The sequence below is a fragment of the Lepidothrix coronata genome, unplaced genomic scaffold, assembly GCF_001604755.1.
Source record: "Lepidothrix coronata isolate B3197 unplaced genomic scaffold, Lepidothrix_coronata-1.0 Scaffold158, whole genome shotgun sequence".
NCBI classification, from domain to species: Eukaryota; Metazoa; Chordata; class Aves; order Passeriformes; family Pipridae; genus Lepidothrix; species Lepidothrix coronata.
The window spans coordinates 1,125,097-1,152,792 of NW_016690338.1; the positions used below are offsets into that span (position 1 = coordinate 1,125,097).

The window sequence follows — 27,696 nt, forward strand, 5'->3', positions numbered from 1 at the left end:
ACCTAATTGATTCTGTGAAGGGAGCAGGTGGTTGCTTCTGGGTTTTTCTTCCCCCGTCCCCACACTCCCTGTGCCCACACACACGCACGCACGCACGCACGCACGCACGCACGCACGCACGCACACACCCACCCACCCCACGGGCCGCCTCACACCCGGGCCCGTCTCCGCGGCAACCGGGCGGCGGCGGCGGGCGGGGCAGCACCGCCCCTTCGCGCCAGGGCCGCGGGGCCGCCCTCGCACCGCGGCGGGCGGAGCGTCTCGGCAGCGCCGGCTGCTCGGAGCGTCCCGGCGGCCGCTTCTCCTCCGCCACTCTCTCCCGCCGCCCGGCCGTCCTCCCGCCCTGCCGCCGGCGCCATGTGCGAGCCCAGCAAGCAGGACATCGCCGCCATCTTCAAGCGGCTGCGCTCCGTGCCCACCAACAAGGTAGAGGCGCTGGGCGGGGCGGGCCGGGCTCGGCTCCGCCGCGGTGACACGTCGCACTGCCGGCGGGGCGGGGGCGGTGCGGTGCCCGCAGCCCGGCACTACCGCCGGGCCCCCGGGAGAGCGGCTGGGGGAGTCCCTGCGAGAGGGGGGAAAGGCCAGGCAGCTCCCCGGGAGTGGGGGAGTTCTTCCCTACGCGCCCTCCCTCTCCTTAGGGAGGGAGGTGCAGCGCCCGCCGTGTGCCTCAGGTTCGCTGCGAGCGTCAGCTCTGCTGCCCATAAAACCCCCCTTCCTAACCAGCGACAACACAGTGATGAGTGTGTGTTTCTTTTTCCTCTCCTTTTTTTTTCTCCTTCTTTTCTCCTGTTTTTTCTCTTTTTTTTTTCTCATTTTTTTCCTCCTTTTTTTTTTTTCTTTCTTGTTTAATCAGCCCGTTGTGGCACAGCCACTTCTGCGGTGATAAAAAAGTTTGTTGTTTTCTCGCCGTGTCCCGTGCTGAGTTGGGTTTTTGCCGTGTTGTGAAGCTGTTCCTCTATCGTCTGTGGCATGTGGAGGTGTGAGCTGGGAAAGGTGCCTCGCCAGGTGTTGGGTGCCTTCAGCACCTCTGTGCTCTGTGCTGCTTGTTGTGTTGGCCCTGTGACGTGCACTGTGAGCTTAATTATAAAATACACCAGGAGAAACACCTTGGGTTTGTTTTCTGGGAACAGGCATCTGGATGTCTGTCTCTGTTTCAAAACCATGCTTTGAACACCAATCACGCTAAGACTCTACAGGTAACGGGCACGTGTCTGGTTTCTCAGAGCTTGGAGGTGAACACTCAGTTGGTTTCTAACACAAGGATTGCTAAAACTTGCCTCTGTAACAGGGTAAAAAGGTTATCAAGGAAAGGTCCTGGTCCCATCAAAGAGGGTGAGAGAGAAGATCTTTTACGAGCTCCTGAAATTCGCTGGCACTGTGCCTAAAAGTTGAGTAGTTCTGTATGGCTGTTGTGATGCTTTTTCTCTGTTGGGATCAGAGGAGAGTTGGAAAGTGCTGTCCCTGCCTGGCAAGGATGGAGCGGATCGAGCAGTTCCCTGTACTGGACTCCTTGTTACCATGCTAGATTTAATCAGGTGGATTAAATCAGGGACCTGTGGTTGCTCATGCGGATCTGTCTCTCCTTTGCAGTCATGTCAGATGCTACATAGAAATAATGTAGTGCCAGTGTTGACAAAGCAACATGGGCACAATGTTGCTGCCACTTATGGTGGCCCAGCGGGAAAGAAGTAGCTCAGGCACAGAAAACTTGTAACACTGCGGTGGTTGTTGACCTGTGAAGTCAGAGCGGGAAATTTCAACAGCTTAGACCTCACAGCTCTCCTGTGCCCATCCGTCTGATCGTTCTCTTAAAGTAAAAGTTGTTTATACAATTAGTTTATCCTCTCGTGTTTGATTACATCGCTTTGTTTCCTTTCTTTTGTGTTCTCCTTAAGCAGTCCTCCCCTTTGATTTGTAGGCCTTGTCTGCTGGGGAAGATACATGTGAGAAAGCGCAAATATTGATATGGTTCTGTATTAAAAGCTTAGTAATTTGCTTTGACTGTAGTTAATGTATAGAATTTGGAAGAATTGGTGTTTCTGCAGCATCTGGGCTTTCTGACTGCCTAGTCTATGTAGATATGTGCACGTACACTTTGCTCGCTCTTAGTGTAAACGAGCTTAGGAAAAGAATTCTCAAATAAATGTGTGGTTTAATTTCTGAATTATAGCGTGTTGAAACTGATACTTGAATAATTGTCTTGAAATAAACATTTGTAATCTGATATTGGTTTCTTTTACTACCAGGAATAACTTTTTGAGTTCTTGGTGTGCCTTTAGTTGTTACATAATATAGAGCTGCCTGGTGACATCAAGCTGGTGATCAGCTGCCTGATGACTTAAGGAACATGTTACAGTTATTAAGTAGGATGTATTTTTTACCCATAAAAATGTTTGTAGTCCTTAAGTTACCTAATACTGTTGACTTGAGTGTTTGAGCTTTATAGCTCGCCTGTTTTGAAGGCTTGCAAGCTCAGGCTTTAATTTGGCATAGATCTATTCCTCTGAAACTTCTCCCCGGTTCTTTGCTTTGGTTGATGATGGTGTTCATGTCTGTGCTTGGACTCCCAGATCAGGGATCTGAACTGAAAACTAAGTGTGTATGTTGTGCTGGTGGTTTATCAGCTGCTGAGTTTGTTATTGCAGTGTGTTTGTGGGTGTGTTGGAGGGTGGGTTAGGTTTTGCCCCAGGGTAGACTGGAGTTTATCTTGTCTCCCTTAAGTCATTTTAAGATCATGACACTTCCAAAGTGGGCAGTCTTGTCTTCTTCTCATGGCAAACGCTCCTGTTCTATCCCTTATACTCTGTTATGTTGGTATTGCTGGTCATGTGACTGTGGTGTGAGTTGGACCTACCTTTGCTCTGAGTCCATATTTCTGGGCAAAGCTTGTTCCCAGTGGGATCAACAGATGTGATTATTATTGCTGATGCAGGAAAAGTAGGAAAACACGTCTGGGTTTGTTGGCTGGTAACAAAGAGAGTAGCTTATCCATACCCAATAACAATGTATTACATATTTATTTATTAACACAGAGATCTTGTGCCAGGTGGATGTTGTCCGATTTAGTGACTCCTGCTGTGGATTATACCCAGATCTCAGTGTCTGCTCTTCTACAAGCATCTCAGTAAGGTCTTTGGCTCTTTTATCCCAATGTGACTCTTACTGGATCTACACTGTCATGAAATGCTTTAACACAAAATAAGCCAAAAAAATGCAATCATGTTTTAAAAACAATAGATTACTTAAGCATATCCTTCAAATTGATTTTATCGTTATTTTGATATTCTAGTTGTACCTAAATGAGTACAGAAGATACACTTTATCTGCTTTTAAAATGGAAACGATTTCTTAGGCCAGCTCTGAAATTGATTTTAAATTTTTGCCCCCCAATTCTTGTTAGCATTTACATAGCAGGAAGCACTTCTAGCACCAAGAAAACTAAACAAAATGAGTCTAAATATTAATGAAACATCTATTTCTGTGGCATAGCATGATGGAAATGGCAATTTATACATTACTGTCGTGATAAAATTAGATGTCCCTACTTCCATCCCAGTCTTACAATCTACATTTTTATGCACATGAATAATTCCCACAGGTTGACAGTCCTGTAAGATCCTGAGCTGTGCTGCTTTGTGGCAGCCAACTGCCAAGATGATGCAATTGCCTTTAAGATGTTGAAATTGTGCTTATAATTGTACCAGGGAAAGGAAGAGAATCTTCAGGGATGTTTAGAACTGAACTTTTTAATACATGGGCGTTTTTTTAAGCCACTCACTCAAGAGTCTCGTTTCCCATTTGTACTCCAGGGAATTCCCTGTCTCTAAGTCTCCTGTATAAGAAGCGAGACCAGGGCTCTTCTGTTAACTTTGGTTTCAAACAGAATCTTCTCCTTTTTTGTTCTCCCCATCCTCCTTTTGGCCTTGTAAAAAAAAGCCTAAAATAGCCAATTTAAAATGAAGTTGAGGCACTTGTTGTTTTTTAAGGAATTGCTTCAAATAAAGCAGAGAATTGGGAAAAAGAGAATGAGTTCTGACTACTTAGGTATGTGTTTTCTTAGAATATGGTATATGTGAAGTCTTATTTTTCTTTTTTTCCTGACTCTCTGTGTATCATTCTTTCACCTGAGCTTGTTTCAGGGACTCCCTTCAACCTCTCCTTTTGTCACACATTGTGTGTAGACTGTTATCTTATTTCTTTGTGCTCTATGTCAGTGAATGATCCATTTCCACATACATGGAATATGTAAATTACTTACATTATTATTTATTAAAATTAATGTATTATAATTTATTAAAATTAATAATATTAATTCTCTATTGAGAGGGTTAGAGGGGACTTGGATGTGCAGAAGCTGTGACCTCCATGTTTTCTGTGTTTGCCACCAGTCGTGAGCCAAACTGAAGCTCAGCCTTAAAATGTTCAGAGGTTGGAAGAGTTAATGCTGGATCTGCTGGTGAACTGTGCATGTGCCTGATAAATTTGGACTGTGCAAGCTAAATGGACCTACACTAAAGCAAGGAGTTTAGCCTCAAACTGCTCCTGGGTGTGTACTTGAAGCTAATTTGGGTGGATGATGTGTGAGCTGACTTGAATGCCGACTCAGGGCTTGACTCTGTGTGTACAAAAAAATAGAGGCAAAAATCTCTATTTAGTTCTATAGATGGAGTTCTTAACTTTTTTTTCAGCCTGTGCCCTGTGTGTCTGGTGTTCCATACGTTCCCAGCTGACTTGGAATAAATCTTTTTTTTTGTTATTATCTACATAAGCTAGAATTTCCCTTGCTATATGAGGATGCATTAGATATATAGGAGAATATTAAAGGATAAAGCTGCAGATTGGAGCACAGTCAATTTGTGTGTAAAAGCTTCTCTTTGTGGAGTTATTTCTTAATAGATGCCACTGACTGTATCTATAGGTGGATGCTTTTATTGTGGAGGTACTTCTTTGCAGCCTTGACAAATACCACTGTAAAAGCATTGGTCAGATAATGAAGTGATGTCATACAGGAGTAGATGTGTGCACATGGCATTAACTAGGAATAGCTGTTTCCATTTAAACTTGCATTCTTCCCTGCATTCGAAAGCTGATTTGTATCAGATAATTTTTTTGATTCTTGCTTTCCTGGGCCAGAGAAGCACAAAACTCAGAACAGCTGGAAAAGGACTTGAAAGTCGTGGTGTGCAGACCTGCAAAGTGTGTGAGATGTAGACAGACACACCTCCTGTAGGTTTGGCTGAATCTTGGAGGTCTGCCATGGTGGCAGAGGGTAAGAAATTTGTGGGTTTGTCTGTGAAGTAATTGTGGACCTGATTTATTTATTTTTAACCAGTGTGTCATGGACAGTCAAAGGCTGATGTGGCAGGACGTGTGTGATGAATCATCCCAATGTCTGACAGAGGGAGGTGGGATAAGCCCTGCACGGAGTGGAGGCTTCCTTCACACAGCTGGATTTGCCTGGCTGGCCCTAAAGGTCAAGGTTTCTCTATAGGAAAGTAGATAATGATGTCATTAGCACTGCTGATAATGATGTCATTAACACTGCTAATACCTGCCCTGGTGTGTCATGAGCAGAGCCTGCCCTGGGGAAATGTTTCTGGAACATTTTAGTAGTGGTGAAAGTGCTGAGTTAAACCTGTGTTTGAACTAGACTGACGTGGGTTCTCTGACCTGATTTCCCAAACTGTGTACACTGGTTGGAATTGGAAATAGGGAAGGCACGCAGTAATGTGGGCAGATTATGGAACTCCTCTTGGTATTTATAAAATTGGGATAGCATAGAGTTGTCATGTCAACAAAATCTGTGAGGGTGAGTTAATTAAGTTCCATCACTGCAGGGGTGTTGGAATGACCTATAATACAACTATAAGACCTGGTTGTGCTCAAGTCCTGTCACTGATCTTTATTTTCTCCAAGGTGTGTTTTGACTGCGGAGCGAAGAACCCGAGCTGGGCCAGCATAACCTATGGAGTGTTTTTGTGCATTGATTGTTCAGGGACCCATCGATCCCTTGGGGTTCATCTGAGTTTCATTAGGTAAGCAGTTTGGATGTTCTTACAGCAAAAATTGCACCTTTTAACGATTTTGTTTGTTTGTTCAGGCACATGCTCAGAGAGGAAAGCCAGTTCTTCCCTCAGCTTCCTATTCAAACCTTTTTAGTGTTTGCGTTGGCTTTGACATATCTGATGGGAATTGTGTTAGGTTTTGCCATCTTTGCTTCCTGAAGTTGTTCATTGTGGTGTCACCTGAGTTCTGGGCCCTTCCAACCCAAACTATTCTGTTATTCTGTGATTCTTTACACTTGGTTTAGCTCAGTCAATCCCTTGGTGCAGTAAATCTGCACCTTGAGCTTGTCCTGTTTCAGGCGAGTGTCCTCACTGCTGCTCCTTTGGGCCTTTTTGGTCTGATAAATAACTGCATATTTGAAATGTGAGGTTCTGCTTGATGTGAGTGAGAGCAGTGCATCCAAGAATGGACTGAAGGTAAAACCAGACATTTTCCATCAGCCAAAATTCTTCCTCTGCTGCCTTTTTGCTGTGTACAAGAGTGTTACAGAAGGCCTCTCAAGAATCCGTTCCTAATGATCCCAGTATTCTCATACTCACTGAGCCCCAAATTTTTGTTGTGCTGTGACATTCCAATTGTCATTTTGTCATTGCATGTGATTCCTGGAAATGTACCTTGTTGGTGCTTTTAAAAAGGGAAAACCTGTCAGCCAGAGGGTGCATTTTCTTTCAAGCTGTGACAGTTTGAAAAACTTGCAGTTCTACATGGCTTTATTAATTTGTTTTGCACATCACGTATTGTCACAGATTTTTTTTCTATAAATGCGTGTTTTTCATGTTACAAAAAAAAAGGAGGGGAGAGGAACACTTTGCAAAAAAAAATTAGAATTTAAATGGCTTTGGAGATAACATTAAAAAGATTTCCTTCTGTTTAGATCCACAGAACTGGATTCCAATTGGTCTTGGTTCCAGCTGAGGTGCATGCAGGTTGGAGGAAATGCAAATGCTGTATGTACTCCTGAGTATTTGCTTTGCACATTGAAGCTTGGTAGGCTTGGAAGTTGTTGTCTGTCCTTATTGTCTCCCATCCTGGAGAGATTTTTATTTTTCCAGTCTATTTTCTTCCTTACAATCCCCATCCCCTCGTTTTTTAAAAATTCCTTTGAATCCTAATTTCATCCTTTTACTTTTTGCAGCTTTCCCATCTCAGTATAATCTGCAAATGTTTTATTTTTTCTTATGATTCTTTAATGAATATCACCAGAAAGGCCAGATCAGATTCTTTGTTTTAGTTTTGGCCAATTCATATTGGCTGTCACTTTTTTTTCATGTGCTTACAAATAAATTGGTTACACAACATGTTTATAAAGTGAAGTTATTTTGAGAGCTTGTGGCAGTTTGAGCCACATTAAAAATCCAAAATCCAATTTCCAGGCTTCCCCCACCCTTTCCCAGAATTTATCCCAACACCGGAGATAGATCCCAACTTTCAGGCCAGAGGCTTCTACAGGGGGAAGGGGAAGTATATACAGTATGTATTTATTTACACAAATAAATATTATACAAACTAAAGGCAACTATATACATATAGTATTACACTTCTATCAGTCCTTTTAAGCACCTCCCTTTAACTTTAGTCCAGGAAGAGCCTTTCAAGGCTGCTGGGTAACACAGTCTTTCTCTCGTGGGAGTGTTCTGGGCCCTGAACACTCCCTAACCAATCTTCAGCTGTTTGAGGAAGTCCTTCCTTCCTCACGAAGTCCGAGAAAGAAGCTTTGAGTCCTTTCTCCTCGGTCTGTGTCATTTCTGCTGTATGATCTCTCTCTCTCAGTCTCATACCTCGGTTTGTAGGCTGCTGCAATGTAGCTTATCAACGTATGCATCCTGGAATGTTGATTCCTCCTCCGGGTTTTTGGCTGTCCTCCGTTTAGATCACGGCAGAGACATCCTCCGGGCCTCTCTCTTCGGTCCATCCACTTTGGCTCTGCTCCAATGCTGAGCCTCTCCTCCACTTTACAGCAGAAGGAAAGAAAAGGCCCCCCTCCACAGCTTAACTGCAGAAAGGGGTGGGGAAGAGGGCTTGGCTGCAAGGCCTGCCTCTCTCCTCTTATCTCAGGTGCTGTGAGTTGCATCCCTCACAAACACTCACTCTAAATGCTGCCTCTAACTCTGTCCTAGGCAGAGTTGGGGGGCCGCAGGGCTCCCCTCTCCCCCCGGAGGGGGAAAGAAGGAGTCCAGCCACCCCCTGGCCTTCTCCACCCACACGCAGCAGACACCAACAGAGAACTGCCAACAGCTTCTGGTGGCTGTGTATATATGATTTTTAGCAGAAGCGAACAACATGGACAGTGATTGGCTCTCCAGGGAACACTGCCCTGGCACCCAATCACCTCTGAGCCCCCGACTCCTGGGGGGGCCAATTTCAAACTATGACACAGCTGTTCTCAGTCTCCTTTTTAAAAAGGGGTGTTTTCCTTTGTCAACTCTTTGGGATTCTTGCCTGTTTTCCCATGTTTTTTCAAAGGTTGCCCCCAATAACTGAGGTTGCTTCCCTAAGTTGCCCACCCAGTGTGGGAACTTGCAACTTCTGTAAGTGATCTCTACTTTTCTTCTAATTCCCTGAGTGCTTATCCTTTATCTTCCTTCATCTGTGCTTTGTCTTTAATGTAGTTTCTTTTAAAAACTTTCCTGAAGTCTAACCCTTTAATATTCTGTTGGTTTTGTTTATTTTTTTTCATATTTACATACAAAAAATGATGGGTTCAGGATCATTATTATTTATTTCCCACTTTTGCGTATTTCAGTTAAATATTTTTCTTTGAATTAGGGATTCAGCAGGTCAGTGTCTCTAACTTAGAGCTGTGTGGTGTCTTCTCCCTCTTTTTATTCAGCCCGTCCTTTCTAAGTTATTCCTTTCCATATTAATTATCCTGTTACAGGAATTTACTCGCTGAGTTTCTGTTATGCCACTTAGTACACAAAACCCATAGTTTTAAATGAGAAGAGGGAGATTTTGCATTAAGAATACTTTCTTTTTTAACCAAATGCTTAAAAACTGTGGTTAAACTATATAAATTTTACTATGCAGAGGATTTAAGGCAGCTGGAAAAAAAGAGATGGTGAAGTTTGAGAAGTGTTTCAGTTAACCTTAGAAAGCCTGCAAACAGAAGAATAACAATAAACAGTTATTATTTAATTTTGGGAGTGTTTGTCTTCCTGATTGGATGTTACTGTTTCCTGCCATTGTACCAAGAGGTGCAATATACCCAGAGCCACCCCTCAAATACCTCACACTCTCCATTGCCTGTTTTGGATTAACTAAGATTAGTATCTGAAACTGGAAAGACCAGATTAGTAAATTGTCTGGACATTTAAAGTAAAATTAACATTTTCTTTTAATTGCACTAAAAATCCTGGTTTTACTAACTATTGGCTAGAAGTACTTATAGAATACAAATTATTTATATATATAATTGCCTCATGAAGCTGAATCCTGGATAAAAGCAGTCCTGGCCTTCCTGCTGTGTATCAGATTGCTAAAAAATCCAAAGTGTCCTTAGTTCCTTTTGTTTTCAGATTAAATCTCTGCAATTGAACTAGGATTTCTAAAAAACCTTTCTGTGTATCAAGTTAATAGGTTCATATAATTAAATGCAGAAATGCACAAGCTTAATTTATTCATTTTATATATAAATACACAAACCTATAAATATACGTATATGTACATATATATGTTAATAAACACACTTTTTTGGAGGAAGACCGTTTTTGTACCTTCATTTTGATGCCACTGAACATACATTGTTCTCTCTAGCCAAGGAATGCCTTTTAAAATATCAGGAATGTCCTGTGAAGCACAGGTATTGGCAATCAATTTTCCCCTCTTCCTTTCACTTTATCACTTAATTTCAGAACTAGGATTCTTCATATGTGATATTGTATATACTTTTAAATATATAAATACGTATATACCATGTATTTGGTTTTTTCTGTTGTTTTATTTATATGTAAAGAGGTTGCCAGAGTAGAGTTTTCTTTGTGTTTTGGAGCTTGTACTTCATAATTTAAAAGATTAAATTTAGGTAGAGGAGCAGAGCATTTTTCCATGTCGTGATACATCTGCATGTTAAATGGTATTAGTTTTAAGTTTCTTCTCACATTCCCTGTGTTCTACTTCCCAGTCTGCCTTTTTCCATCAACATGGCTGCACAACAAATGACACCAATGCCAAGTACAACAGTCGTGGTGCTCAGCTTTACAAGGAGAAGATTAAATCTCTTGCAACACAGGCCACCAGAAAGCACGGCACTGATGTGAGTAGTTTGTGTCCTGTCATTGGGATTTCTCCCGCCAGAGTCACTTTAGGTTTCTAATTCTCTGTGGTCATTTCTCCATTAACTTTGTGGTGGTTTTGGTTTTATCCAAAACAGAATTATTAGAGAAGTACAGCTTGTAAAATTCTAATGAAATTGACTACAGAATATTTGTGATTTAAGTGGGATTTTTTTTGAACATGTAAATGTGTATTTTTGGGGGGTTTTCCCCCTACAAAAATAATATTTTGAAAAATTAGCAAGTCATTTATGTCCTGAACTGGCTGTTCTCCATTAAAAATACTGAAAGAGTTCATGGAAGCTGTCAAAACATTGGTAGGTTGCTGAGAGGAAGAAGTTACTAACAAAGTATCCAGAACTGGTTTGCTGAGGTGTTCAGTAAGTTTGACAACACTTCTCTTCTTCATGCTCAGAAAGCGTGTTTGGATTGTTTAAGTCAGGTTGTTAAAGTTCCTGACTGATTCATTTGAAATTGATCAGATGAGTGGGAATTAAAAGAAAAGCAAGAAAACTTGGTTTTTTTCCTCTGTGCATCAAATAGCATGAAATTTAATGGATTACAATAATTCTGTATTATTCATGCTATAGACAACAGAGTTCACATCACTAACTTTGGAGAATATTTGTTTTTTACTTAATATAACAGCTTTAGATGTAAAATGTTGTCAAGTAAATATAGTATACTTTATGTATTTAAGTGGATGGAAGTGGGTGGTATGTTCCCCAGATGACACTGAGCAACTGTGATTATCTTGCTTCAATTACGTATTCCATCCAATTTTTTGATATTAATTATTTGAAAAATATGGTTTTCATTGTGTACTGCAAACTTAAGTTTACAGTTTATATATAAATTGTAGTTTATAGTCCTGTCCTGTGGCACTGTGGGGCCTCCAGGCTGCCCTGAGATCAGGCATTGCTCAAAGCTGTGAGTTGATGCACAAGGAACACACAAAATATGGATGAATTGAATAAAAAAAGGAATGTCATATACTGAATGAATTTGTAAGGAAAAATTATGTACGAAGAAAAAAAAATCAATAAATTTTTAACCTGAAAAGAATTGTTTTAAGATTAATGCATTTGATAAAAAATATATTAATGCACTTATGCTGTAAAATTCTGTCTCTTCATTTCAGCTGTGGACAGATGGATGTGGAATACCACCTGCATCTCCTCAAAACAAAGAGGAGGAAGACTTTTTTGCATCCCATGTTACTCCCAAGGTATAGATGACCTGGATTTAATTCTCGTTTGCTTTCTAAACCCTTTGGTTACCTCTGCTCTATGGGGAAGATTAAAACTGAAAGAGAACCTGATAGAGAAAAGGTAGGACAGTGAGGACATTTATCTGCTTTTCCTTCTGTGGGTCTTAGAATTCTTTCTGGATGTGAACCACTTTCTCATACGATAGTTTAGAATGACACAAATAGTAGCTAAATGTGGAATGAAACTCTCTATTTTTTTGTAGGGATGGAACTCCACTTGGACTCAGTATTATTTGCTTGGAAGTGCTCTGATTTCAATATACTGTGTGATATGTTTGGTTTTTAATCAGTGAAGTGTAACAGTTCTTTAAACACTTGTTAAGCAGAAGCCTTCTTTCTTCCTCCAGAATAGTTACAGCCTCTTGGAAGATGTTAAAGTAACTTTCTGAAGGCCGTTGCCAGTGTTGGGTTTTGTTTATTTGATCCTATCTCCTTTAGGGTGATAGATTGATGTGTATTTATTTCAGAGATTGATGTTTCAGAGACTCAAAATTGAGTCTGGAATTTAAAAAATACCAGTAAAAACAACCTCAGTGATTTTGATCTTCAGCTTAGAACAATTAAGTTATTAATACACCTGATATTCCTAAATATTGCAACAACAGTAAGTCTTGTAGCGTAATTGCTTTCTAATACAGTGTGTGCACAACTAAAACACAAGTGTGATCATGGAGCTGATATTGTTGTGACCTGGTCACAAACCTGCCCGTTGAGGAGAATGTGTCTCAAGGAAGTGGGAGGACTCCTCAGGAAGACTTGAGAAAACAGCTCACAATCAAAAATTAAGTGTTAGGAAAACTAGAAGGGCAAGAGCTTCGAGTGGGGAGAATGCTTGGTGATATATGTAAATCAGTCATCCAGCATGCAACACATAAAGCACATTTAAAATGCAGATTGTTTTTTGGATGGTAAACATACTGAAATTCCTGAGAGGGGAAATAAACATGCTCAGGAGTGGGTTGAAACCTGCTTGCTTTTAATAGAGGTAAGCATTTCTTGTCATTTTAATAATTACCCTTCTGACTACAGGTTTAAATCCTAAAAGCTGTAATCATAAGAATCCAATATTAATAAATAAGTGATGCTTACTTAGGCAGTCTTTGAGCTTGGTGCTCCTGTTTATTTGCTATATTCTATTTTCTGTGCACTTTTCATTTTGAGATTTTTTTTCAAGGCAAAGAACACAGAATGGATGTCACCAGAAGCAGTTTCCCTCCAGCAGAAAACTTCAGAAAATACTCCAGAATCCAGTGCAGGTATGACTGATTCTTTGTCAACAATAACTTGCGTATTTCTGGTAGTCTCTTGTTTAGACTCTTTTTACCCTGCTTTAATAGTTCAACAACCTAACCATGCTAATAACACAAGGATTTTGGAGAGGAAGGATTTTAAAGAAGGGTTATGCTTGATTGTGTGGGATTACATCTTCCTTTAATAATGTTTTCTAGAAATCCAAATCAAAATTTGAGTCAAAAGACTTCAGATGAATCTCTGCTCTCTTAGTAACTGGTAAAGGTGTGATAGAAATAACACTTTATGCTGCATCTGCCAAGCAGTTCCTTGAGTACAGTGAGTTGTGTTTTGGTACTTTGGGCATTCTGAAGAGCCTTCTGATATTCTTACCCTTGTTATTCCTTATATTTTAGGAGCAGAACATGGACCAAATGTTGATTGCCTTAGCACATCTCCACAACCTGCATTAGGTAATGACTGCAAGCAGCACAAGAGAGCAATAAGTGTAGTGCACTTAAATATCCATTTGTACAGAAAATAAAAATTTAGACTGGAAAAATCTTGTATTGATAATACAGTATCTTTAGTGTCCAGGATCTTACGCTTAACACCGAAGAGTTTATCATACTGTAAGTACAGTAAAAAAAGCTGATGGAAGTAGAATAGAATAAAATACATAAGTGACTTGACATTTTGAGGATCATCCTGCAGAAGCAGGTTGCTGAGAATGAGTAGCAGCAGAATGATTCTCAGCAGCACAGGGGTAGTAGAAAAGTGGTGTCTGGGGATAACTCAATATGATCTTCACCACTGTTTTTATATTCACGTGGTTGGGTTTGGGGTTGTTTTTCTTTAGAGCTGGAAACTAGTAAAAACTGCATACACCTCCTGGTTTTCTCATTTGTACCTTTAACACATGTTCTCATAAAACAAGTGCTTTTCTTGGTTGCTTTGAACATCACAAGTTCTGTCTTACGTGAAGAGTCTTTGTCTCATTTCCACCTAAATTTCAGCTCAAACCAGTTTTTCTGCAGTTCTGGAATTAATAAATTAAATAATGTCCATTTAATCCTTGCAGAGAATACCACCTTCATAAAAAAGAAGCCAAATCAAGCTAAGAAAGGGGTAAGTGTTATATTATAAACAATGAGTATTTTTAACTGGATTATACATCTATGGAAACACGTATGTTACAATATATGGCAACGTACCATGTAAGTTAGCACCAAACACTACTTGTGTTGGTAGCAATTTATGAAAGTAGAATGGAATTAGAAGTAGTTTCTCTGTCAAAACAGCCAACTGCCTGTTTGAAAATGGATTATTGTTAAGATAACTTGTCTAACAGGATATTGTTATTATGTGGTAGAGTGCTTCAGTTCTGTGGGTTGTTTCTGACCTCAGATAAATTCTGTTTACATGTATGTATAGCTCAGTGAATGGAGTGACATTTTCTTTGTGGTGTCTCTACCTAAACAGCAGGTGATACTTTAAAAAAAAAATAAGGAAAATGAAAAAGTCAAAGTCTGTATCCCGTTTTAGTTCTTTTCACTGCTGTTGTCCCTGCAACTCCTCTGATGCCCTATAACCTTTCTTCTCCCTTGCTGATAGTTGGTTTCAGGGCTGCTTCAGGCTTTCATCTCGGGTAGTTGGCACTGAGATCTTTTTGTAGCAAAGCCTGAGAACAGAGGGAGTTCCAGTAGCATTTTTTAGTGGCTAAATGTGCATGGGGTATGATCTGTCAGTGCAAGATGAGCTTGAGACATTCAGGTCTGTATTTCTGGAGGAGTCCTCATCTCACACGACACAGCAGTATGGATAAATATAGGAAAGTTATATAAGATATAAATTCTATATATATATATAAGCTATAAACAAAGTTGTTTCTGCAGCTGCATTTAGTTCAATTTTAAAGACAGTTTACAGACTTGTTTCTGGATGGGTCTTAGCTAAGACTTCTGGGTCTTAGCTCTTTCTTAAGCATCTGGTTTCTGTAAAAAGGCATGAAGAGAGTGGAGTGTCTCAAAATGATGGTTCAAGGAACATGAAAACTGAGGAAGACAGCTCAAGTTAGCCAGGAAAAAGTAGGTTTTGAATGTATGGCTCTTGAGACTGAAGAAAATAGCCTGTTAGGGTGACAGTATGTTACAGGGAGTCACTCCTTTTAAGTCTGGACTATTGTAGGACAAAAGATTTTGAAGGTTTATTGGAGCAGGTTAATTTAGATTGTCCTATGATTTTGTGCTTCCACTAGAGGGCCCTGACACACAAGAGGAATTTTTTTATTCCGAGTGGTATCTGCAGGTATCTGTGAACCCTGTGGGTTCACAGGTTCATGTACAGTCTGTGAACTGTAGTGTCAGAGCCTAATTATGTGGAAATAGGTCAGAGCTTTTCCATGAAGAGTTTAAAGCATTAAAAAGTTAAGATATTTAATTGCATTGTGAAACTTAATATTGCTGCAGTGTTGCAGGTTAGGAATTAAACACACAGGAGACTCAGAACAGCAGTTTGAGCACTGTACCACCATTTGAATCACCATGATTGTATCCATATTTATAGTATTAAGTGAGTTTTAAATCTTTTCATCAAAAAGAAAGAATATACATATTCCTATATTGAAGGAATATGAACTAAAAATAGAATTATTTTTAAAAATAGTGCAGAATGGAGCCTCTCATCTGATGTGTTTATCTAAAAGAAGTTTGAAATGCTGTCTCACATGTAAAGATTAATCACATATACACAAAACTTGTGCATTGCTCTCCTACCACAAATCAGTCAATACCTATGTACGTGTTTATTAAAAATATGAATAAATCAATACTTGAGATTACACACTAGCACTGACCAGTGAGAATTAATTCAGGAATCTTTGCCACTCTAAATGTAAATTGTGATTGAATTGATTTAAACACCAAGTGGTTCCATTGCAACAAATTTTATTACGTTATTCTTATACAACAAAACAAACCTGTCAGAGATAGTAGAAACAGCATGTTTAGGATCAAAACATGGAAAAAAAGTATTTTCTCCCTCCAGATTTTCCTTGCTGTCTGCATATGCTCCCAAACAGAGTGTGGTGTTTGCTGTTAAGTCAGTCAAAGTGATTGTCTGAGTTATAATATTGGGACTTCTGGGTTTTCTTTGTTTTTCAATAATTCCAGCTTGGTGCCAAAAAAGGTGGTTTGGGGGCCCAAAAAGTGAGCAGCCAAAGCTTTAGTGAGATTGAAAAACAAGCACAAACTGTAGATAAAATGAAGGATCAAGAGGATCCTCACAGCAGCAAGAAAACTGAGAAGGAAGAGCCACTGTAAGTATGAATTAAATGGTAAAACAATGAAGCCTGATTTGATGAGGTAATTAACAACATTTTAAATACTACCATAGATTAGCTTATGTAAATAAACTTTCTGTTCTTACTTTAAAAAAAACACAGCAGATGTGGATAACATGAGCCAAACAGTAATTCTCCCATTGCCTTTTTTTGGCCATTAATTATATATTTCTACAGTCGATGATTTACTGTAGATATAGGCCAGTGCTATCCTTAAAAACAACCTTAGTATTCTTCTTACTTAACAAATAAAATAAGGAGACNTCTACTGATACACATGTGAACTAAGTCTAAAATATGTTAAATTTATGTTTTAGACTGAAACTGCCTTCATTTTCACCAAACCCTTTGAATAATTTTGTCTGAGGCCTCAAACCTGTTAGTCCGCCTTAATTAATAAATACTCAACCCTAAAGCTCAGAGGGTGCTGTTCCTGGTTATTTCCATATTTCTCTACTACCTGTTTTTGGGTTTTAATATTTTATTAGTTGTCACCAAAATTAGACTACTAAATAGCTGGTTAGTGTACACTTTTAGAGTTAAAAAGCTTAACATGCTCTCTTAAGTGCTGGCGAATCAGTCCTATTATTAAGAAATTATCTGAATTATTACGTAATTACAGGATCACGTGGAGCTCATGACCAAGGTCTTTGGTCTATCATCTCCTCCCTACTCCTTTTGTTCACTTTTATGTTGTCTTTACAGAAATGGATGTTTTGTTTTCATCCAAAAATATGAGTCACAAGAGAGTAATTTGTTTTTCCTGAAGTATTTTAATGACTAAGTCATGTTTCTCAGTGATTGCCAAAAACTATTGGTAGAGAGACTCAGCAGTGACGACTAAATAACCAGAAAAAGGATTGTCCACTATTGTTTATTGTTATTATTCTTTAAGGATACTGTGTTTAATCATATAATTCAGTTTTATTAGAGGTTATTGCAGCCTTTCGGCAGTGGCCAAAACCCTCTAAAAATGTCTGTAAACATGAGGGATACACATACACTTCAATTTATGGATCCAATCCCAGTGGAGACAAGATAACTGGATTTCCCTTGAGATTAACCCGTGTGAATTTTAACTGCAGAGATGAATGGAAGAAAGGGGAATAATTCTAAGAATGCATTTGCTTCCAGCTAATTTGTGTGGTGGTTTTAATTTTAAAAGCTTGAGTAATGAGCTTTATTAAATTAATTTAATGTTACACAGCAGGAATGGAAGTGATGCTTTTGTAGTCTGGTGTTTAGGAGAAAGCATTCTGAGACTTGAAACTTTAAATGTGATTTTATAATAGGTACACAGTTTCTTTATTTTCTGTTGTGCACTGACGAGAATAGATGAATGACGTGGCTTTAAAAAATTTGATTAGTATCCCTATTTGTTTTAATCAACAACAAATAAGATTTGGATGTTCTTGGAACAGATTTCTTAAGAAGGGCTGCTAATCTTTCTGCTTGAAGTGCTGGGTAGATTTTGCCAGTTGCAGTTTAAAGCTGAATTTTAGAACATTTTCAATTTTCTGGGTAACACTTGGTCCTAAGCTGTAAGAATTGATTTGAAACATCCTTGAACGTAACTCTGTGCTCTGAAGATATATCTTCCTGATTTTATTGGTTTCAAAAGTTATTCCGCAGGTGCATCCTAGTTTGTAACCAACTTTTATTGTTACGTTGTTTTTTTTTCATTCCTGCTCCTATACAAAATGGACGGAAAATGACAAGCAATTTCAGGCTTAAGTACTTCCTTCCTGCTTAGAGCACATCTACCAGGAGCATCCTAAATCTCATTCACCTTTCTTCTGATAGTTCACTTGGACTTCATGCCAGTCAGGACTTAAGAATTAAAATATTGCTGAGTTGCTCATTAAAATCAATAAAATTTGTATCCCTTTTGACCTAAAAAATGAAATGTAAGCAGTATTTCAGCAATTCTGTAATCAAGATTAAAAAGATTTTGTTTAGAGGTGAGGGATGGAGATGTAGGTGTGGCTTAGGGGAAGACATTATTGTCTTATATCATGAATACCACAGGACAGTAATATGTCAGAATTGGATAATTTTGGTAATTATTTGCTATCATATAGATTTAGGACTGTGGAAAAAAAGACTCTTTCATGTTGACTTAATGGTGATGCAAAACTGTGTCCTGAACTTCAGCAGTTCACATTTGTTCTGAAAAAGACCACGTCCCTGATACACAGAGTGGGGTGCTGCATAGACCATCCTCTCTCCTGGCTTTCTTCCATCCTTACAGTTGGAATTTAATCCAATTAATAATGAATAGCCTGAAAAAGCCTGAATACGAACCATCTTCAAACACAGATGAGGCACAATGAAAATAATTAATATTTTCAGTAACTACAGAGCATAGAAAATACAGTACTACAATATATATGGTTAATTTTCTACCAATATTAGGGGGTTGGTTGTTCAGTGTAGGATTTTACATTTCTATCTTAACTGTATGTTTTGTTTTAGTGTGTCATCTTTAAGGCTGGCCTACAGAGATCTTGATATTAAAGCAAGAGAAGAAAACTTAAATTTCTCTGGTAAGAAGAAAGCTGAATTGGAAAGGCTTGGCATGGGATTGGGCAGCAACAGAAGGTATGTGAAGGTCAATAAACTGTATTTAAAATTCTCTCTGGCTTTGTGCAGTTATCCTTTATTTTACTCAGGAAATGAAAAAAAAGATCTACTGGAGCATGTTGTGGAAACTTAATATCATTAAAGAATTATATTCTTTATATACTATAAAGTATTTGTCAAGGGGAAGCTTCTGGTAGATTTAAGTTCTAACCTGCCAGACAGAGGTTCACCTAAATTGTGTTTCCCAGCTGTCGGAATGGGCGTTGTGTTCAGAAGTTGAGTCACTGCTTCAGAGAGCTACAGTTTTCCAAGGCTTTTCTTTATTTGGTTTAATCCCTCCTTTTTCTTAACTGTTTGTAGAGCTTGGGCTTTATGGGCAACGTTCAGAAACTAGATTTGGGCTTTCATTTCTTTTTTTCTTTTAGGGTGTGAGCTTTGTCATCTCTTGACATACTTGTTTTCTTCCTGTCCCCAGTGGCATTTCTCACTCAGTCACCTCAGATATGCAAACAATAGAGCAGGAGACGCCTGTAATTGCAAAGCCCAAGAAAAGGTACACTGATGATGTGGAAGACTCCTATTTCTCTTCTAGTTCAAGGTATTGTATGAGCTTTTTATTTTGAATGGGTGGAGACGTATATGCAAGGTACAAAGTCAAATATACACAATATATTGGAAGCCTCAGATCAAAGCAGAAGGCAGTGGAACCTGTGTACACACACAGCATATTATTAGGGGACATCTGAATCAGAAAAATTGTGAAAAGTTGGCTTTACCTACTGACAGATGTATTTATAAAGAAGAGAAGTTAGTTTTTGTGAGGAGAAGGTAGTCTGAACTTAGTGTTTATAAGTTTTGTCTTGCCCAGGGTCTAGTTTCTACTTGCACACACAATTGCCATGTAAGCTTTTATTTGCTGTGTTCCAAATCCTATCAGAATGACTTGTGTTCGTTCTCTTTTTGTTATTTATTCATTTCTTGTGGTACTGTCTTCAACTTCCAATTTAAAATGAAACAAGTATTAGAGTGTTGTATTAGATATGCTACAGTTGCATTAGTCTTTTGTCTGAACACATGTAAAACGCAAAAACTTCAATATTTTTGAGGTGGTGTGTGTTGGGTATATTGTCTGCAGTCTTATTTGATAGACTTAAATGCATCTGGACATAAAATGTAAGCAAAAAATAACTGAAAAGAATTTTATCAGAGTATGAATGCAGTACTGATTATCAAATACTGCTGTTGGGAGGGAGGAGAGAAATAATTAGTCCTACAGTCACTAGTTGCAATGAAACCGCTGTTTCTGGACTGAGAGATATGAAAAGGTATTGCTTTTATGAACTGCCTTTATTGGATCAGTGACACAGAAACATGAAAAATTGTACCTAATTACTTGGGGACAGGCAAATAAAAGCACAAAGACTTTTGTGTCAGTGCTTTGTAGTGTCATCAGTAGCAGCAGAAATGCAAATGTGGTCCCAAGTAAACTGGCAGCAATCTTGTAAAATAAAACATTGCATTTCAGTGCGTCCCTGTTTGTTCCTGGACAACAACTGTCACTGCTCTCAAATTCTTCATAGAAGGCAAAGGATAAATTATAGAAGAGGCTTTTAATGTGTTTTGCTTCAACAATTAGAAGATAAATTTTAACTTAGCTGTTCCCTGCTCTTCTACTACAGCAATAGTAGAATCTAATTGGAGTTGCTATACAAGTTCATTCTCTTTCAAGTATAAAGTCAGATTTGGGCTTGTTAAGGTTATTATTATTTATTTCAAGCTGTGAATTTGAAATAGAGGCAAGGTAATTTTAATATCATTGTAGCATATGCACAAAAGCAAAATAATCATACTGGATATTAGAGTGCTGAGAAGTATCTGTAAATTAAGCACATTAAATGTCTCAAGGTTTAGGTATGTAATTGGAGCATCTGAAAATACTTAGATTATGATTTTTCTTTTTGCTACCGTTAATAAAACCTTTCTTAATGTAACAATGTAAAATTTTATTTTCTGCTAAATGCACTTTTTCTTTCTCTCCCCCACCCCAAATACTGAAGAAATATTTTTGCAACATTACAAAAATCTGAAAGGGAAGGATAGAGAAAATAAATTATTTTATTCAAAGTTAAGTTAATTTTATTCATCAGCTCCTGCCCAATGCCATGTTTTTGATGGCCACTGTGAGACTGGAAAGCTTCACATCCATATAAACACCTTGGCTGTTATTACACCTTGACATGGAATTTAGAGAGATTGTTGTGGTTCCCTTTTGTCTGTCAGGAGAGGGACTGCTGCTTTTTGTAGAAGTTCATTACTATCCTGGTCATATCCAAACTTTAAGCAAATTTTTTCAAGCACAAATCTTTGGCATTTTAATAGTTTTTGGTGATTTTTTTTTCCTCAAGTATTTCCCATATATGCTTAAATGTGTGCAGATAATCAAGAGGAGGAAAGATCAAGATAATGTACTAGAACTGACAAACACGCTTCATTTTTTATCTTTTTTTTTCTGTTTGGTGTTTTCCCTGCAGTTCTGATATGCAAGAGAAGATTGTCTTCTTAAATTAAGAAATACATTTTTAGCATTGTTTTAATAGAACATGTTACAAAACTCAAAGATAATTAATATTTGGATTAAAAAAATACACAGAACCAGCAACAAGGTCTTTCCTTACTGTTCTGAGCCATTGGATTCAACTGTACTAACCAGGATTATGAAATCCATATTATTCACTGACAACTATCATTTTGCTGAAAACATACCATTTACTATAGCAATATAATTATTATAATAATTAATAAATATAATTCCCACTTTTCAAAAGGTTTTTTCCCCTTTTTTTATTCTAGGTACTATGATTCTTCAGATTTGAGGAGCAGCACTTTCTCTAAATGGGATGACAACTCAGATTCTTTTTGGAAGAAAGAAAACAGTAGAGACACTGATATAATGCTAACTTCAAAAAGCACAGGATTTTCAGACAGGTATACCAATATTTTTGTGCACAAAGCCCAAGTTTGTTAATGTGAGTTAAGTCCTGGTCATATTACTGGGATTTTTGTCAGTTTGTAGCAGGAAGATTTGGCCATAACTTTACTCAAGGGACCCTGAGGCTGAATTTCTTATTGACATTTTAAGCACTGGCTGTTTTGCTCAGTGCCGTACAATGTATATGTACTGGAGATAATTTTCCAAAGCCTTTCAGCCAAAAATAAAAGTAGACAAAAGATGTGGAGAGAAACTCAAATATTTGCCTTGTTCTGAGCACATACTTGCTTTGTTTATTGTGTAATGAACCAAAGAAAACCTAGTTATCAATTGAATGAAACTGTAGGTGCCCAGCTCTGAGGATGGAGGTACTGGAGGCACTTAAAAACAACAGGTCTGATTGTTTTGATGATAAAAAATGTCTTTCTTCTCTGACAACTGTGTTTTTATCTTTAATCAAGTAGAAAATAGAAGAATGTGAGGGGTTGTGTGCTTGGCTGGTGTTTTCTGCATCTATTCTTCTGAATTAAAACCATATTTTTCATTTACCTGTAAAATACAGGGTTTTGTGCACTTAACTAAAAGTTGGTTCTGTTGTTTGATAAAGAGTGGACCAGTGATGCATATTACACAAATAGGTGTTCATGTCCATAATAACACTATTTCTTCCTTATTCGAGTGCCTTTAAAACAACAAAAAGAATGGGCAAGTGCTGAATAAAAATGTTTGAGGTGGAAGGATGCTTAATCTGTTTTGTGCTATTGCATTTAAATCTGAATTTCACTGACATTGTTTGGGGTTTTTTGAGGTGTTGCAGAAATATTCTGTTCTTGTTCATGTAATTTAGCTTACTTTTGAAATGAACTCTGAAAATAAAGATACAAGATTAATGAATTTGAAACACTGTCTTGTAAAAGTGTCATAAAATTTTGATTTGTTGCATTCTGACATGTTGTAACCAAAGTTACACTCACTAATTCAGTTTATTTTTCTTTTAGACCTGCATCTCGGCGTAAACCTGAATATGAACCACCTTCAAACACAGATGAGGCCCAAAAAAAATTTGGCAATGTAAAAGCAATTTCATCAGACATGTATTTTGGAAGGCAAGATCAGGCTGATGTAAGAAAGCAGGGATAAGTATTTTTGAATGTAATAATATTCTTTGACTATAAAGAGAAGATTCTCTATCAAGTTTCTTTCTTGTATAAAGTTTTATTCTTGTATACAGAGACAATATTTATATTATATATAAATAGTCAAAATTGGTAGAATTAGTAAGCTTATAGAATTACGTCCACTTTAATATTTTTTATAGAAATGTACAAATTTCTGTTAACTGATCATTTAGTATTAATTTTAAGGAATTGCAGTTGCTTGTGGGACCAAACCTCCATCGTTCTTCTTATCTGATTGAAACTATAGACTATGATTCAGCACTCCTTATTTTTGATAGAATCTGCTTAATTAATTTGCTCTAAATACACAAAGTGATGTCAACAAACCACTGGTAAAATATCTGCCTGCTCTCTGTTTGTTGCAAGGAACTGTAAATAAATAGATAAGTAAATAAATTGTTCAGCAGTTAAATCAGCCTAGAAATAAAAACCAGATTAATACTATATTGTATTTTGGAGGTGAGAGATCATGTCAAAAGATCTATTTTTAATGAAAAATTAACAGTGTAAAGAGTAATGTAAAAAATAGAATTACCATTCTCAGGGAACTTGGAAAAAGTTGGCTTTAAAGTGATTAGAAGGGTCAGCATGGTGCTAACTGCAGTGCTTTCTCCTCCTCCTACCCACTCACTCCATTTCACGTTTTTTAGGTGTTGTTTTTATTAGTTGGATAGTTTTTTTAGACATTTTAGGGTTACTAACAGTGAGTTGGTATTGCAATGGTAAATGTCACTCTTTGATAACTCAGATGACAAACTCAGTGTGATGTGAAAACCATGAAATAGGAACAACCTTCTGCATGGTCAACTTCAGCTGGATTTGTATGTTCTAAAACTCTGTCTGTAATCTCTTGAATTATCTGAAATGACCTCAGAAGGTGAGAGCATGTGGTTAAAATACCTTTTATTCTCCATTCTTTCCAAGTACGAAGCAAGGGTTCGACTAGAAAGGCTTTCTGGAAGCACATCCATAAGTTCAGCTGACTTGTTTGAAGATCAGAAGAAACAACCAACAGGTACATATTGAACAAATGAAAAGTAATATTTGACTATCAAGTAGGTTTTTTTGATAAGTTACCATAAGTAACTTATTAGTTGTCATGAGAACGTTGGATCTAAGAAAAATCATAACTAACATGTTAGTGGCTTTGGAATTCCCATGTAATCTGTTGCATGGCACATCCACTCACCGGGATATTTGCTTCTAACACTGGTCTTGCCACATTATTAAGGAAATTTTTCAATTGGTTTGTCTGTTTCAATGATTTGTTGGAACCCCTCACATTAGAGACTATAGTTCATCAAATTAGAAAGGATTCTAATTGTTGTTTTTTCCAACAATAACAATTCCAACAAAGTGCAATAATGTGAAATAGAAAAGGTAGGAAATACTGGAAAATTTTATTGATTTGAGCAGTTGAGTTTCATTCCTTAACTTGTGAAGAAACAGGGGGGGAAAAAAGAATTACTGAAGAACTTGAAATCTGTGAGTAATTATTAGAATAGACTGAAAAAACAGTTCACAGCATCTGATTTTACTTTGTAAGAGTTAGAGGGGAAAAAAAACCCAAAACATGACTGTTTAGTTTTGATCCCCTGAAAACAAGTTTTTTAATACAGTGGCTATTGTATTAAATAGAGAAATAATTCCTGTTACCAGTTACTTAAGCAAAACTGGGGTTTAGTAATTTGAAATCTGAAAAAGAAATTAAGGAGGAAAGGAGATTTAAAGCAGAAATCACAGTAACTTGCTTTACCCACTTGAAAGAGCATTTGCAACATGGGCTTACAAGAGGTGTAGAAGTGAAGAAATGGTGTTTGTGAATTTTTAAACTTGTGGAGAAATGGAGATACCTAAAAGTAGGCTGAAAAACCCCTGCCTGCAAGAGGTTACTTACTCTTTGACTGGCATGTAACCCAAATATTTCATTAAAGTATTTAAATATATATAAATATTTAAAGCAAATGTGAAGTTATATTATAAAGAATAAAATCCTACTGAATTCTGCAGGTTGTTACCTGCTCTTTAATAATAGTGAGAAAAAAATACAGCAGGAATTATTCATTATAAATTCACGCTATATTCAATGTACAGAACCTTCCTTTCCTGCATGTCTTTCTGTTACACCCCTCTGCCCCAAAACCTGTCTTTTGACAGTGGAAATTAAAAACCTAAGTTACATTTACTGTAATTTCTATAGAATTTTCTAAGCTTCAGATGCAGTAATGCAAAATATATGTGTATACACAGCATGGAAATCATCCCTGTGCATGAACACAAATAGGATTCATCGCTTCAGCCACCACTGAATCACATCCGTCTTTAGGTTGCAAGGGAATTACAGCTGTTCAGGATATAAGACAACATTGTCACAGGTTGGAAGTGCAGCATAAATCATCTGTTATCCAAACATCAATTGCTAAGCTGGGAATACAAAGTGTAGAAGGTTCCACTGTGGGTGGAATTAAGAAAAACTGGGGAAAAAAAATAAAAATAATACGGATTTAAGACATTGGAGATCTATGTCTAAGTGCTCCTGGTCATATATTATACTTCAGAAAGAAAAACAAATAATTTATTAATATAAAATTTTGGTTTTTTGTTTGTGTGTGTTTCTCCTTTTAGGAAGCTACAATATTACAAGTGTCTTGCCTTCAGCTCCTGATATAGCTCAGTTTAAAGAAGGAGTGAAATCAGTGGCTGGAAAACTTTCTGTACTTGCTAATGGGGTTATGACATCTATACAGGTGAGCAAAAATGGTACAATATATTAACCACCACTACAAAAGTTAAAGGCTTTTTGTAGGGATTTATTATCATGAATCCTGCTGTTGAATTATTTTCAGGCAGAAAGGAATGAATTTGGTTTTGAGCTTTGTAGACCTCTCATAGCAGACAGCAGATCTTTATTTTTTTAGCAATAAGTTGGATCTGTTAGGTCACCTTCATTAGAATATCTTTCTTGTCTTTCTTCCAATTAAAACAAAAATTCCATCATGGAAGAGACTTGTCGTCACTTTATTTTTAAAGTAATATTTGTTCCTAACTGGGAATGGAGTAGTTTAGTTGGAAGGGAGCTTCAGTGACCATCCAGCCCAACTCCTGTATTAGCTCTTTAATTTATTTGATTAAAAAGTAATACCTTTGAATGTTTGTGCACAAAACTAAGACATCCTGGCCTCAGGATTGTACAAATTCTTGGTGTTCCCGTCACTTGGCATTTCCTATAGGAGGGCATTGGTTCTTGAAATCAGGCTGAGTATCCTAAGTTTTACCCTAAACTCTAGTTCTTGAAAGCACTGGTGAATTTTCTGTAAGTCTTTAAGAATTAAGCTGCTGTTTGTTTTGCAAATGGAAGTAAAACTGATTTCATTCAGTGGAAAACAAGCTCATGTCTGTTTTTTTTTACTTTTCTAGGATCGATATGGTTCATAACCTAAAGATTTCTCTTCAGACCCACAAGTGACCCCATTGCTGATTGAAATGAAGGTGGCCTTAAGACTGATGATGTTTTAACTTGTTTCTTTGTACAGCTTTCTGGCTCAGCCTCTTCTGCTCTTTCATCTTTACAGAGCAGAAATTTTGCAGCAACTTGTTACATTGCATAAATTTTTTATTTTTTCCCCTCCTTTACAGTCTTTGTTTCTTAACAACCTTATTGTAGATGTTGGAAGCTTTATTTTATTGCTGGTTTTGTCTTTGAGGCAGGAAAGGGGAAGAGGGATGAACTCAAATGCTGAGGTGGTATCTAGTAGACTGTAGCAAAATATACATTTAGGTTAAACCTGTGCTTACCAGGAAGTAGAAGCTTCCATCATAAATTGATGTGCATAAAATGGTGGGGAATTAGTGTTTTAAAACAATATTCCAGCTAGAAAGTTGTATGCTTGGATATGAAGTATGGAGAAGTCAAAATGTTACTGAATAGTGGATTTCATCTTGTTATGGGAACAATCTATTTATTCCTAGTTTTGAAAGTTACAAAAAAATTGCAATATAAGATCCTTAAGTGCTTTTAAAAAATCTGTATTGTGTACAAAATTGAAAAAAAAAACTTGAAATATATAAAGGGCCTAATAGAGTAGTTAATGAAATACTTGTTAAAAATGTTTAGCACAATCTTAGATTTTTGATAAATTATCAATTATTGTATGAGGAAATAGTGGGGGCTGTGTTTTAGACAGTCTAGAATTTATTGCTGATGACATCCTGCATAAAACTTATTATTACCTTTAAAGAAAAAAACCCTCACAACCAACAATAAATTCAAGGTAATTCTGTTCTGTAATTTTGTTTCTTAATTCAGATTTGTAAACTGCTGATGTCTAATAAAAACAATTGATAAAAATTAAATTAAATTTCTGTGTATGGACACCAGTCTCCAGCTTTCTAAGTACTGCCATCTGTATTTTGTCTGTACAACTGTCTGGTAAAATTAGCCTTTAATTTCAGTTAGTGAAAGTAGCTTTCTTATTAAATTGTTATAGTGATTAAGATATCAAAACACTAAGGCTGGGACAGAAAATAAGCTACTGAACGGAAAAATACTATGTTGAAATCCAGTTAAGAGTGTAGCTGTACTTAGGTTTTAATTTCTAACTGCCTTATATTTAACTCTAAGTTCTGGTAATTTTCTCTTGAACCTATTGGGTTTAGATTTATTAATTAAATTTATTAATCAAAAATTATCTTTCTTTTTTAGAGCAGTATAAGAGGAGTATTTATTCTTCTTAACTGTAGAGCTTTACAATAAAAGACTTGCTTTGTTA

At 37.4% G+C, this 27,696-nt stretch overlaps 1 protein-coding gene across 2 annotated transcripts; it reads left to right on the top strand.

The window, feature by feature from the left end:
- Positions 1-261: 261 nt before the first annotated feature.
- ARFGAP3 (ADP ribosylation factor GTPase activating protein 3) lies at positions 262-27,696 on the top strand. 2 transcript variants are annotated; one of them, XM_017829120.1, is made up of 16 exons: positions 262-426; positions 5,917-6,035; positions 6,941-7,013; positions 10,187-10,318; positions 11,479-11,565; positions 12,782-12,863; positions 13,254-13,310; positions 13,919-13,965; positions 16,008-16,153; positions 18,653-18,778; positions 19,236-19,358; positions 21,611-21,745; positions 22,748-22,871; positions 23,852-23,942; positions 25,553-25,674; positions 26,345-27,696. In XM_017829120.1, the coding sequence occupies exons 1-16, from the start codon at positions 358-360 to the stop codon at positions 26,360-26,362; spliced, it is 1,551 nt and encodes a 516-aa protein (XP_017684609.1). In that variant the 5' UTR covers positions 262-357; the 3' UTR covers positions 26,363-27,696. The 2 variants fall into 2 exon arrangements, with proteins under 2 accessions (XP_017684609.1, XP_017684610.1); XM_017829121.1 differs by lacking the exon at positions 262-426 and adding an exon at positions 5,151-5,269.